The 13432-nt window shown below is 42.4% G+C and overlaps 2 protein-coding genes and 1 non-coding gene across 6 annotated transcripts in view; 1 reads left to right on the plus strand and 2 right to left on the minus strand.

The window, feature by feature from the left end:
• ADPGK (ADP dependent glucokinase) overlaps window positions 1–9987 on the plus strand; it is a 33481-nt gene extending 23494 nt beyond the window's left edge. For 3 of the 4 annotated variants that reach the window (XM_037146273.2, XM_053656910.1, XM_037146276.2), the window contains 2 exons: window positions 18–116; window positions 8479–9987. In XM_037146273.2, coding sequence (XP_037002168.2) covers window positions 18–116; window positions 8479–9033 — 654 coding nt within the window. In that variant the 3' untranslated portion in view covers window positions 9034–9987. The remainder of the gene's footprint in view (window positions 1–17; window positions 117–8478) is intronic. The other variant, XM_037146275.2, reaches the window with a different exon arrangement.
• Window positions 3729–3835, minus strand: LOC119050116 (U6 spliceosomal RNA). Its single transcript, XR_005082685.2, has one exon. It is a non-coding gene; the product is annotated as a U6 spliceosomal RNA (small nuclear RNA).
• A 164-nt stretch (window positions 9988–10151) lies between the features above and the next one.
• Window positions 10152–13432, minus strand: part of BBS4 (Bardet-Biedl syndrome 4) — a 57320-nt gene continuing 54039 nt past the window's right edge. The window contains exon 16 of the mRNA XM_053656907.1: window positions 10152–10448. Within this exon, the coding sequence (XP_053512882.1) occupies window positions 10429–10448 (20 nt within the window). The 3' untranslated portion in view covers window positions 10152–10428. The remainder of the gene's footprint in view (window positions 10449–13432) is intronic.

Below are 13432 nucleotides of genomic sequence, written 5' to 3' on the forward strand. Positions count from 1 at the left end.
CTATCCTCTTCTTGCAGGTTGTGACCTCCATTTCTGACATCCCAGCTGGTATTCCAATTCACCTAGAACTGGCCAGTATGACTAATAGGGAGCTCATGAGCAGCATTGTGCATCAGGTAACCATGTGGGGGGCGCATGGGGCCCTCTTTGGCCCTGACTGTCATGGGGACTTGCAGAGACATGTGTTTGTCCAGCAGGACCAGCTCTTTGGGCTCAGGGCCCAGCTTACTGAGGTGCCGCTGACATGCCACTCAGACCTATGTCCTTAGAGATTGAAATAAGAAACCAGAACTGTTCTGAAGCAAAGTCTTCTAGGTTAGATATATGGCAGTGTATCAGTGGGTTCATGGGCTGTTTCTTCTTCTGGAATGGGGAAGTTGGTAGTGAGTGGTCTACAGTGGAACTCAAAGGGGAAAACTGAAAGCCCTGCTCAGCTGCTTTCAACTGAACATCAAGAGTTCAGCCCTGGCTGGTGTAGCTCAGTGGATAGAGCACGGGCCTGTGAATCAAAGGATCGCGGTTCGATTCCCAGTCAGGGTACATGCCTGGGTTGCAGACTGCTACCCTGCAGGCCAGTTTCCAGCAGGGGATGCACAAAAGGCAACCATACATTGATGTTTCTCTCCCTCTCTCCTTCCCCTCTATAAGTAAATAAATAAAATCATTTAAAAAAAAAAGTTCAGAGAAAGGAAACTGGGAGAGCTTCAGTCCCACACCACCAGGCATCCCATGTTCAGCTCCTGCCTTGGGGCAGCAGCAGTGGTGAGCTGAATCAGGGAGGGTGATGCTTTGGAACACAGACCTGTGGAACCTGGGTTGGAATGCTGGCTTTGCTTCTGGCTAGCTTTGTGAAATTAGACAAGCTAATTAACTTTTCATTTTATTATTATTTAATCTTCTTAATGGGTAATATTCATATTAAAAGCTATACAGTGAAGTCACTCTCCCTTTTTCCTGCCACCTGTACCTACCATTAGTAATCTTAGTTTCATCTGTATCCCTCCAGTGTTACTGTGTACATATATGTGCAAATATAGGAACTTCCAGCCAAGATGGAGGCATAGGTAGATACACTTTGCCTCCTCGCACAACCAAAAGAAGGACAACAACAAATTTAAAAATACCAAACAACCAGAAGTGCCAGAAAATTGAACTGTATGGAAGTCTGACAACCAAGGAGTTAAAGCAGAAACATTCATTCAGACTGATAGGTGATAGGAGGAGTGGAGACAGGCAGCCAGGGCAAAGAGGACATGCAGCAAGGCTATGACTAGCAGATCAGACAGTCCCACATTTGCATGCAGATAAACTCCCAGGAGTTATGCAGCAGAACTCCCAGGCTCACAGGAGAGACCTACAAGGTGCTATAACATAACAAACCCACCCACCCGGGAATCAACATCTGGTCGGCCCAATTTGCTTGTGGGTAGTGGGGCAACTGACTGAAAGCCAGCTGAGAGCTGAGCAAGCAGCATAACTCCCTCTCAGACACCTCCTTCATATACAGCATGACAATGCAGCAATGAGGGTTGCTCTGCCCTGGTGAATACCTAAGGCTCTGCCCCTTGCAATGTAACAGGTGTGCTGAGACAAAGAAATATGGCCCAAACAAAAGAACAGATCAAAACTCCAAAAATAGAACTAAGTGATGAAGAGATAGCCAACCTATCAGATGCAGAGTTTAAAACACTAGTAATCAGGGTGCTCACAGAAATGGTTGAGTATGGTCACAAGATAAAGGAAAAAGTGAAGGCTATGCAAAATAGAGGAAAAAGGAAAATATTCAGGGAACCAACAGTAAAGGGAAGGAAACTGGGACTCAAATCAGTGGTTTGGAGCAGAAGGAAGAAACATTCAACCAGAACAGAATGAAGAAACAAGAATTCAAAAAAAATGAAAAGAGGCTTAGGAACTTCTGGGACAACTTTAAACGTTCCAACATCAGAATCACAGAGGTACCAGAAGGAGAACAGGAAAAGCAAGAAATTGAAAACATATTTGAAAAAATAACGAAGGAAAACTTCCCCAATCTGGCAAAGGAAATAGACTTCCAGGAAGCTCAGAGAGTCCCAAGTATATTGAATATACTGTTCTGCATTTTGCTGTTTTTCACTAAGTGCACTTTTTTTTTTAATAAGGGTCTATTTAAGCCAAATGGATAGCATGTGCTAGGGAGTGAGATTTCAAATGCTCCTAAGTGGATTTTGGAGATCTTTTTATGTCATCACTTGGAAAGCACCCTCTATCATTTCATAGCCATGTGGTTAAAAGGAACATGGACATCTTGGTTTACTGGACCTAAATCCTCTTGATGGGCATTTGGCATGATGTCCCTTTGCTGTTCCATGCAGTGCTGCCACCAATAACTGACCATGACTTTATTTTTCCTATTAGCAAGTACATGTGTATGATAAATTCTCAGAAGTAAAAGTAGCTGGATTGGAGCAGAAAAAGCATTTGTAAGATTGAGATGGACAAATTGTCCTCCATCAGAATTATACCAATTTACTTCTGCTAGATTTCTTTACAAGTGCTTATTGTTTCCTCATTTCCTTGAAACCAGAATGATTTAAAAACATGCGTTGTAAGCATTCTGACAGGTGAAAAATGGTATTACAGAAGAGTTTTATTTACTTATTTTTCTAATTCTAATAATATGAAATATTCTTTTAAAAATATTTTATTGTTTATGCTATTACAGCTGTCCCAATTTTTCCCTCCTTTACCCCCCTCCACCCAGTCCTCCTCACTCCCTCAGGCAATCCACACCATTGTCCATATCCATGGGTTATGCGTATATGTTCTTTAGCTACTCCCTTCACCTTCTTACAACCAGTTCCCACTTCTCCATTAAAACTGTCAGTCTGTTCCATGTCTCTATGCCTCTGATACTATTTTGTTAGTTTATTTTGTTTGTTAGATTCCACATATAAGTGAGATCATTTGGTATTTGTCTTTCACCAACTGGCTTATTTCACATAGCATAATACTTTCCAGGTCCATCCATGCTGTCTCAAAAGGTAAGAGCTCTTTTTTTTTTTCTTTTTCTGCTGTGTACTATTCTATTGTGTAAAAGTACCACAGCTTTTTGATCTACTCATCTACTGATGGACACTTAGGCTGTTTCTAGCCCTTGGCTATTGAAAATAACACTGCTACGAACGTAGGGGTGTATATATTTTTTGAATTGGTGTTTCAGGATTTTTAGGATATAGTCCCAAAAGTGGAATTGCTGGTCAAAAGGAAGTTCCATTTTTAGTTTTTTGAGGAAGTTCCATACTGTTTTCCACAGTGGCTGCACCAGTCTGCATTCCTACCAACAGTGCACTAGGGTTCCCTTTTCTCCACATCTTCACCAGCACTTGTTGTTTGTTGATTTATTAATGATGGTCAGTGTGACCGGGGATATCTCATTGTGGTTTTCATTTGCATCTCTCTGATGGCTAGTGATGTTGAGCATTTTTTCATATGTTTATGCGCCCTCCGTATGTCCTCCTTGGAGAAATATTCAGATTGTCTGCTCATTTTTTAACTGGGTTGTTTGTCTTCCTGGTGTTGAATTGTATGAGTTCTTTATGTATTTTGGAAATTAAATTCTTACATAATCTATCATTAACAGATATGTTCTCGCATACAGTAGGATACCTTTTCATTTTGATGCCTTCTTTAGCTGCGCAGAATCTTTTTAATCTGATGTAGTCCCACTTGTTTATCTTTCCTTTGTTTCCAAAAATATGGAATGCTTTAAAAACTTGCATGTCATCCTTGCACAGGGGCCATGCTAATCTTCTCTGTATCATTCCATTTTTAGCATATGTGCTGCCAAAGTGAGCACTGGAATAATTTTTTTTAAGACTTTACTTTTTAGGGCAGTTTTAGGTTCACAGCAAAATGAGTAGAATGTAGAGAGTTCCCACCCACCTTCTATCCACAGGCCCACAGACCCCCCCCCCACTATCACACCTGCTGCACCACAGTGGACACTGGGTACAGTCAGTGAACCTCCACTGAACACAGTTACCACCCAGAATGCATGTTTCACTTTAGGGTTCACTCTTGGTGCTTTTCAGTATAGTTTTTACTTGCATTTCTGTTTGGGAGGTTCTCTTTTCACTTTTTAAAAGAAGCCATTTTTATTTCATTTTCTCTGTAACTGTCTACTTAACTTCTCCTCAGACACCTTATCAGTAAAATGGAGGCAGTCCCTGAGACCCTCCCTCCCTCAAGGGATACAGTAAGAACCAAATGAAATAAAGCCAATAGTTCAATATCCAGCAAAGAATGTGCAGTAAATGGAAGTGTTGTTATATTAGCAAAGGAACAGGCTACTGATTTTTTAATTAAATATAATTCCATACATGTGTGCGGGCACCTACCTGCGCCTGCATGCCCACACACATACAGGGGCTCACCTCTTGCACTAACATTCACCTTATGTGCACTTCTCTAGCTCTAAGGAGGACAGTGCTAAGAAAGAAGGATGACGAGGTGGACGTAGTGGTTCCCTTTAAACCTTTGTGCAGAAAACAGGCTTCCCAGGGAGGTCCAGTCACGATCACTTTGTAAGTCATCACATTACTGAGAACCACCCACAACCACATCAGAATTAGAACTAAATTACAGAACATCCATCATTCAGAACCACCTGAAATTTGGCGGAATGGAAGTCGTATAACCAAGGATATAAAGAAGAAGCCACATTGAGACAGATGGGAGGACAGATGGAAGGTGGTACAGGCTTGTCCCACATCCACATGTGGCTTAAATATTGGGAGGGATATCTTGGCCAAGGAGGGCCCCCTAAGGGGAGTGAGGGGTCCCAGTCCCACATCAGAACCCCCAGTCCAGGGCTCGAATGCCAGGAAAGGAAGTCCCCATAACTTCTGGCTGTAAAGACCAGTGGGAATTGTGGTTGAGTGAGATGGAGGGCTTCTGAGTCCCGAGTGCTCCTCTTTAGGGCCCACAAACACGAAGTTACTCAGACTCACTCACTATGAGCTCCAGTGCTGAGGTAGCACCTTGAAATGCACCAGGGACATACGAGGAGTGACAGCTTTCTCTCAGAGGTGCTGGTAAGCACCATTGTTCCTTTGACGAGCCCTCCCCTCAGAGCTGGCATGTGGGCACTGTATCTGTCTCTATGAACCTGGCTAAGACTGGTAGCCTCACTTGGTGATTTCCTGAGTCCTTGCCCCACCAAACTTTCAGACCTACCCAAGCTGTTCCCAGTAGCTTGTCCATACAGACAGCCTCTCTTGGCTCATGCTTCAGACTTTTCTAAAATTTCTCAAACAAGCAGTATTTGGCCTGTGCATACCCATATCTCATGCCAAGTGGCCCTGGACCTGGCACTAGCAGGAGCCAACCGTAGCAGCTTGGCCTCGTCTGAGCACTTCCGGCCCAGCACAAGTAGCTGCCATTTGCACATTGCTCTGCAACTCATGCTAGGTGGCCCTGGGCAGGGCACAGGAAGTGGCTGACCTTGCACCTCCCAGGAGACCCCAGAGCCAGTGCATCTGGTGAACAGCTTCAGACCACAGTGGATTACAACCCAGCCACCTCCATGAGTGACACACTCAAGGGGGGCAGGCTTGGCAGGCACCAAAGCCCCAGTGAAGTGAGTTCAACTCCATGCGGTTGGACCCCTGCACAGCAGTTCCTCTGCTGTAATTACAGCTGGTCCTTGCAACCAGTCAGCCTAGGGAGTAATCCCTCCCAGTGACATGCTAATAATAAGACAGTATACACAGCTCATGTGGGGCATACCCAGAACACCTAGCTCAGTGGTCAGGGAGGTTGTGCCACTGGGCCCTGTAGGACAGCAACTACTGTCTGGGAGACATAGCAGCTCTACCTGTTACTTAAAGACAAACAGGGAAGCAGCCAAAATTAGGAGACAAAGAAACAGGCCCCAAATGAAAGACCAGGAGAAACCTCCAGAAAAAACCTAAATGAAATGGAGGCAAGCAAACTACCAGATACAGAGTTCAAAATGATAATAAGGACTTTCTAGGAACTTAGAACTTCAACAGCATAAAAAATGACATGAAACCCATAAAAAAGAACCAGTCAGAAATGAAGGATACAGTAACTAAAATGAACACTATCTTACTGGGAATCAATGGTGGAGTAAATGATGCCAAGAATCAAATCTGCAATTTGGAGTATAAGGAACCAGAAAACATCCAGTTAGAACAGCTAAAGGAAAAAGAATTTTAAAAATTAGAATAGTTTAAAGGACCTCTGGGACAACATTAAGTGTAACAACATTTACATTATTGAGGTTCCAGAACGGAAAGAGAAAGCAAGGGATCGAAAACCTATTTGAAGAAATAATGACAGAAAACTTCTCTAATTTTGCAAAGGAAATACACATACCAGCCCAGGAAAGCACAGAAAGTCCCAAACAAGATGAACCCAAAGAGGACCACTCCTAGACACATCATAATTAAAATGCCAAAGGTTTAAGACAGAATCTTAAAAGCCGCAAGAGAAAAGCAGTTCATTGCCTACATAGGAGTTCCTATAAGACTGTCAGCTCAATTTCTTAACATAAACTGCAAAGCCAGAAGGAGTGGCAAGAAATTTTCAAAGTGGTGAAAAGCAAGGACCTTACTTAGCAAAGCTATCATTTAGAATCAAAGGACAGATAAAGAGCTTTCCCAGATAAGAAAAAGGTAAAGGAGTTCATTACCCCCAAACCAGTATTATAAGAAATGTTAAAGGGTCTTATTTAAGAAGAAGAAACGTCAACAATGTGAATAACGAGTGGACAATAAATTCATATCAACAATTGCTTTAAATGCAAGTGGATTAAATGCTCCAGTCAAAAGACAGGGTGACTGAATGAATAACAAAACAGCATCCTTATTTATGCTGTCTATGACAGACTACAGATCAAAAGACAGACTGAAAGTGAAGGGATAGAAAAAGATACTTCATTAAAATGGAAGCAAACAAACAGCTGAGGTAGCAGTACTTATACCAGACAAAATAGACTCTAAAACAAAGGCTATAACAACAGACAAACAAACCAGTAGCTCCACTTCTGGGTATTTACCCAAAGAAAACAAAAACACTAAATCAAAAAAATATATATACCCATATGTTTGTTGCAGCATTATTTAAAGTAGCCATGATGTGGAAGCAACCTAAGTGTCCCTCAGTAGGTGAGTGGGTAAAGAAGAAGAAGCAGTGATTCATGTATACAACGGAATATGGTTCAACCATAAGACAGGAAGTCTTGTCATCTGCAACAACATGGATGGACATAGAGGGTATTGTGCCAAGTAAAATTAGTCAGAAAGAGAAAGACAAATGTCAGATGATTTACTTATATGTGGAATCTAAAAAAAAATAAAGAAGCAGAACAGCCCTGGCTGGGTAGCTCAGCTGGTTATATCATCACCACAGTAAGTCAGGGTTGAGGCACATGTGGAAGTCAGCACATAAATGAGTGGAGCAGCAGGTTGGCGTTTGTCTCTCCCTCCCTCTCCTCCTGTCCTCTGTCCCTCTCTCCCCCTTCCTCCCCCCCTCCCTCTCTTTCTCTAAAATTAATAAGAAAAAGTAATTTTTAAAGCATAATAAGAAACAGACTCAGAACATTTTTGTGGTTGCCAAATGGAAGGGTGGTTGGTGGGATGGGTGAAAAGGAAGACGGGATTAAGTACGAATCGGTAGTTAGAATATTCACAGGGATGTAAAGTACAGCATAGAAAATATGGTCAATGCTGTTCTCATAACTACAGTGTCAGATGGGTATTAGATTTATTGAGGTGATCATTTAGTAAGTTATATAATGCCAAACCATGTGGTTATATAGCTGAAACTAATAAAATGTACGTCAACTGTAATTTACAAGTAAAAAAAATTTTAATTAAAAGAAAGAAAACAAGCTCAATGGCTCTTGTGTAGTTCTCTTTTTCATACAGTGTTATTGTTAAATGTTTTCCTCACCCACACCTGCCTAAAAGTGTAGCTCTAACCTGAAACTCTTCTTGTCACACACACAGCCACTGTGGCCCTGACTGTGTGCTGCTAGGGCCTTCTGTACTTTACTGGTGTGACACCTGCCAACATTCAGGAGCTGAGAGTCACATCTGATCAATGGCAAGAGAGTCTGCTGTGTGTGCAGACACTCATTTCCTAAATATCGTTACATAGGCACCATAGGAAGAAATACAGCACAGGTGCACCTCCGCCCTTCGTCTTGTAATGGCAGATAGCAAAAGACTGGATCTAAGACAGTGTGACTGCCACTTCGCTGTTTATCCTGGGTGATAGTGAAAGTGCAGGTGGAGTTAATAGTGAAAACAGTGACCTTTGATCTATTACTTCCCCACCACAGACTTCAAGGGCAGGGAGTCTTGTAAGCAAGAAATCATCCATCTTGCCTTCCTTCTCTGACTTTAGTCATTGGCCATGTCCTAAGATACCTTCCTGATATGAATCAGAAAGATGTCATTTTGTTTTCGTTAGCAGGTTTTTCATGCGGTGACTTCCCTTGGGCTGAATGAACAGGAGCTGTTGTTTCTTAGCCAGTCGGCAGCTGGACCTCACTCTTCTCTGTCTTCTTGGAATGGTGTTCCTGACGTGGGCGTGGTCAGTGACATCCTGTTTTGGATCTTGAAGGAACATGGGAAGAGTAAAAGCAGAGCTTCAGACCTCACCAGGATCCACTTCCACACGCTGGTCTACCACATCCTGGTCACTGTGGATGGACACTGGGCCAACCAGCAGGCTGCCGTGGCTGCGGGAGCTCGTGTGGCAGGGACACAGGCCTGCGCAACAGAAGCCATAGACACCAGCCAAGTGTCCTTGCGGGCACCGCAGGAGTTCCTGACTTCCCGTTCAGAGGCAGGCTCCAGGATCACACTCAACCCCGACGAGCCGGTGGTCGAGTGGCACAGGGAGGGTGTGTCCTTCCACTTCACGCCGGTACTGGTGTGTAACGATCCTGTTCGAACTGTGGGCCTCGGAGACGCCATTTCAGCTGAAGGTCTCTTCTACTCAGAAATGCACCTTCACTATTAGGAAGATTATTGTGAATAATTTTTCCAAAGGAGAATTAGCGAATTTAAGAATACAGGAATTAAGTGGTTTGGAAAATAGGATCAAGGCATCAGAACAGTTTCTAGATTTAAATCAAAGACAGCCAAAGACACAACAGCAGATTAAACTATATCAGATACATTCCAGCCTGTTGACAATTACACAAAAACATTTCAGGTTTTAATCAAAATTTATCTACTAATGAAACTGGATTATGGATTTTTATGTTGTGTGTTACAGGGCTAAAAACCTGATTCCCATATCCCCAGTTTATGCAGCATTCTCAAGTATTTTAGGCCAAACTTCTTCACCCTGGAGTGCATGCCAGCTGGAAAAAGCCCCTCCCTCCGCCCCCTTCAGGAATGCATGCTCGCTCACCATGTCTAGTGAAGGCCAGTGTGAGTTTCTCCAGTTCTCTGTCCACTCCGTGCTTGTGGTCAGGGTCATGAGTTCCATTCAGTGCTGTAAGGAAAACACTGAGTGTATCTTCTCAGTCTTGTCTCAAACGTAAGACAGAGCCACAAGTAAGGACAAAATCCTTCCCCCCGTGCTTCATGGTTGCAGTGAGGTGGGAGCCTGGGCCCAGTGAGGGAATCAGCCATTCTGCATGGGTTTAGAAGCCTGGCTGACCTGCAGGGCGGCCCTGTGAGCTGAAGGGCTGTGCCCTCCTGCCCTGACTCCCAGATTGTGTGCCAGCTCCTCAGAGACTACCGTGCCTGCCCAGCCCCATTGCCCAGTTCCGGACATACTTTCTCCGGCAGAAGGCTGCTCTTTGTTCGTGCTGGTCTGTGGAGGAATCTGCCTTTACAACTGGAATGTGCCTCTGTGCGTGTGACTGGCTGTGTGTGTTTTACGTGGACACGTCACATCCATTACAGAGTTTGACCTCATAAGAGCCCCAGGATCATGAAGATATTGCTCATGTTATGTATTTATTTTTTATAAATCAAGGAGACTTCTATGTGCTTTTAAATATATTAAAAACAATTACATTTCAGGAATCCTAAGTCTGTTTGCAGTTGATTTTGTTCCCACCACCACTGTGGAGCCAGATACAGTAGAAGTAATTCCAGCATTGACTCGTGAGTTCTGTGTTACTCTGCTCTTGAGAGGTGTTTTATCATCTTGCCTTCCCCGTCACTGGCTAGACAATCCCTCACCCTGAGCCTGAACTACAGGTCTGTCCTCTGTGTTTTAAAGTGAAAGAAGATACTAGTATCAAGTAGCTAATCCAGCATGAAACAGCAGTTGGAAAGGATAGTGAGCCTTCTGGGTTTGTTCAAAGAGTGGTCTTGGCAGCTGGTGGCAGGGCAGTGGTTTCGCACCCAGCTCACAGCAACAGCTTCTGGAATCTCATCTGTAGCTCAAGTTCTTCATTTATGGCCGCTCCTCTCCTACTTTGGGTAAGAAGAAATGGCTTGATTACTCCTTCAAAGAAAACTTAAATCTAGCCCTGGCCAGTGTGGCTCAATTGGTTGGCCATCATCCCACAAACCAAAAGGTCACTGACTCAATTCCAGGTCAGAGCACACACCTGGGCTGCAAGAGCAGTCCCAGCTGGGTTGCAGTTGGTGTCCCTGCCTCACACCATTGTTCCCCTCTGTGTATCAAAAGCAATTTTTTTAAATCATTTAAGCCTAGAGAACCTATGCAGCTTGAAATTCAAAAGTTTTTTAAAAGAAATCTCTGGCTGCTACCTCAGGATCTGCCCCCAACCTCAATTAAAAATCATTAAATACCAACATTCTAGCCTATTTTTATTAGAATTAAATGAGGTTTTTATAATCCCAAGAAGAACTGGGACAAGCCATCATTTATGTTCCAAACCTGAGAACACTTGGAGAGGCCTGCAGTGTTCTCCGTGGGACCTTGTTCCCAGGTGGCCTCTAGGTTGTGTCTGCTCAGGCCCCAAAATCAGTACATTTCCAGCAAGTTCTCCAGTTTTCACTGATGATATAAGTAAAGACTAATCAAGCGAGTATAGTCAGCACACCCGTAGAGCAGTGTTTTTCAAAAGATGGGTTTTGAACTTTTAATAGTTGCTAAGTCAGTTTGGTGGTTATCACAGAAAGTATCAAAATGTCCCGTACAGGCTGTTACGAATGTTGTGTAGTAGAACCTCATCTCTGCCTGCGTGAGCGCGTGTGTACGAGAGTGACCGTCACCTGGGGTGGCCCTTGCAGAAGTGAGTGGGAAAGGCAGGGTGTCCAGCCCCTCGGCTCTTTGCTTTGAACTACGTTTTACAAAAGTTTTCACGTATGATTTGATGTGAAGAAAAGTTTGAAAATTCACTGGACTAGGAAGAATAGCTGCTGAAAACTGAGCCTTCCTAAAAATGTTCTAACACTTCTGTTCTCTTGAAGTTCACTTAACACTGAGTGGGGCAGGGGTGGGGGAGAAGCTGCAACACAAAAAAACATTTTCAGGAGATGAGAAAAATCAGTAAAGTCTTGTTACACAGATTCAGTTTGCAGTTTCTCTGTCAAGTTGAGTGGGGGCGAGGGTAATTGTTCATCAGTAGAAATCCAAATTCTGTGCAGGGTTTTGAGATGCTAAATATTGTATGACATTGGAGCCGTTCGCCTTACTGAGCTTCACTTTCCTCATCTGTAAAACGGGTGAATAGTGGTCCCTACCCTCATAGTGTTCTTGATGACTGAAGGAGAACGAAGTGCAAAATAATTACCATGGCACATGACACATAACTAAAGTTTGATCACTGTCATTTACTATTATTAAACAGAACAGGGAATTCCCTAGAACTCCAGAAGTACTTTAAATTATTGAAAGGCTGCCACAATGATAATTTCACTTTATTTTTTTTGGTCTTTTTTCAGGCAAAAATTTTTATGACAGTGAAACAACATACATTTTAAGTACCATTTGCTAAGTTTTTTTTTTTTAAGATTTTATTATTTTTTTAGAGAGAGAAAGGGAGAGAAACACCAATGTATAAGAGAAACATCATTTAGCTGCCTTTCACATATGTCCCCCAGGGACCTGGCCTGCAACCTGGGCATGCGCCCTGACTGGGATTCGAACCAGTGACCTCTGGTTTGCAGGCCAGCACTCAATCCACTGAGCCACACCAGCCAGGGCCACCATTTGCTAAGTTTTGAAAAGTGCATGTACCTATCTAACCCAAATGCCTGTCAGATAATATTTCTGTCACCTTTTGCCACTTTCAAGTTATCCCTAGCCCCACTCCTAACCCCCAAAGAAATGCATTATTTACTTTTTCACCATAAATTAGTTCTGTTTTGGAACTTCATAGAAATGGAATCAAAGTATTTGGTCCTCTATATAAAGCTCTGTTCATTCAGCATAAAGTTTGTGATACTAATCTGTTGTTGTTCCAAGTAGTTTGTTGCTTTTTGTAGCTAACTAGTATTCTACCGTGAATACAGTGTTTTCCACTCTGGGGCCTTTATGAATAATGGTATCAATAAGTCTTTGTAGACATTCTCATTTCTCTTGTGTAAAAATTCATAGGCATGGAATTACTGGGATAAATACATATTTTGGGATAAGTGATGGACTGGCCCTTTCTCAAAAGTAGTTGGACCATTTTACTCCTACCACTGATCTGTGATAGTTGAGGTGCTTCTCATTTGTGCCAACATTTGGAGTTTTCCATGATTAATTTCAGCCATACGATGGGTGCATTAGTGGTATTTCATTGTGGTTTTACTTTGCATTTCCCTGATGATGAATGATGAACACATTTTTACATGTTTGTTGGCCATTTGGCTGTTTTTATGAAGTGCCCCAATTTTTTGCCTACTTTTTTTTTCAATGGGGTCATTTTATATATGTTGTTGTCTTAGTGTTTTTATTCTTGAATCGTGGGAGTTTATTATATATTATGGCTATAAATCCTTTGTCATACATGTCTTGTGACCATAGCCTCCCAGAATGTGTTCCCAGTTTGTAGATTGATACTAACTTTCTTTGTTTTATTGGTCTTCTGTGTCCTAAGAAATTCCTTGTCATGCATACAGTCTCATACTTCCTTCTAGAACTTTATAATGTCAGGTTGTACCTTCAGGTCTACAATCCACTCGAGTTATTTTGTACATGGTGTTAGTCTTGGGTCAGATTCATTTTTTTCTACACAGGTATCCAGTTGTTTCAGCCCCATTGTTTAAAAATAAAAACAACTTTCCTTTTCCTATTGTGTTGCTTTGATGCCTTTATCAAAAATCAAATGACTTTGTAAGTATGGAGTGTATTCCATTTTATTGATCTATGTGTCTATCCTAATGCCAGTACCACATAATTACTATTATGTTTAAGTCTTCTATAAAGTTTTTTGTTTATCCATTTTTAGAGAGAGAGAAAAGGGGAGAGAGAAAAACATTGATTTTGTTATTCCACTTAT

The sequence above is a fragment of the Artibeus jamaicensis genome, unplaced genomic scaffold, assembly GCF_021234435.1.
Source record: "Artibeus jamaicensis isolate MK-2021 breed Jamaican fruit bat unplaced genomic scaffold, CSHL_Jam_final scaffold_286, whole genome shotgun sequence".
Taxonomy (NCBI): domain Eukaryota; kingdom Metazoa; phylum Chordata; class Mammalia; order Chiroptera; family Phyllostomidae; genus Artibeus; species Artibeus jamaicensis.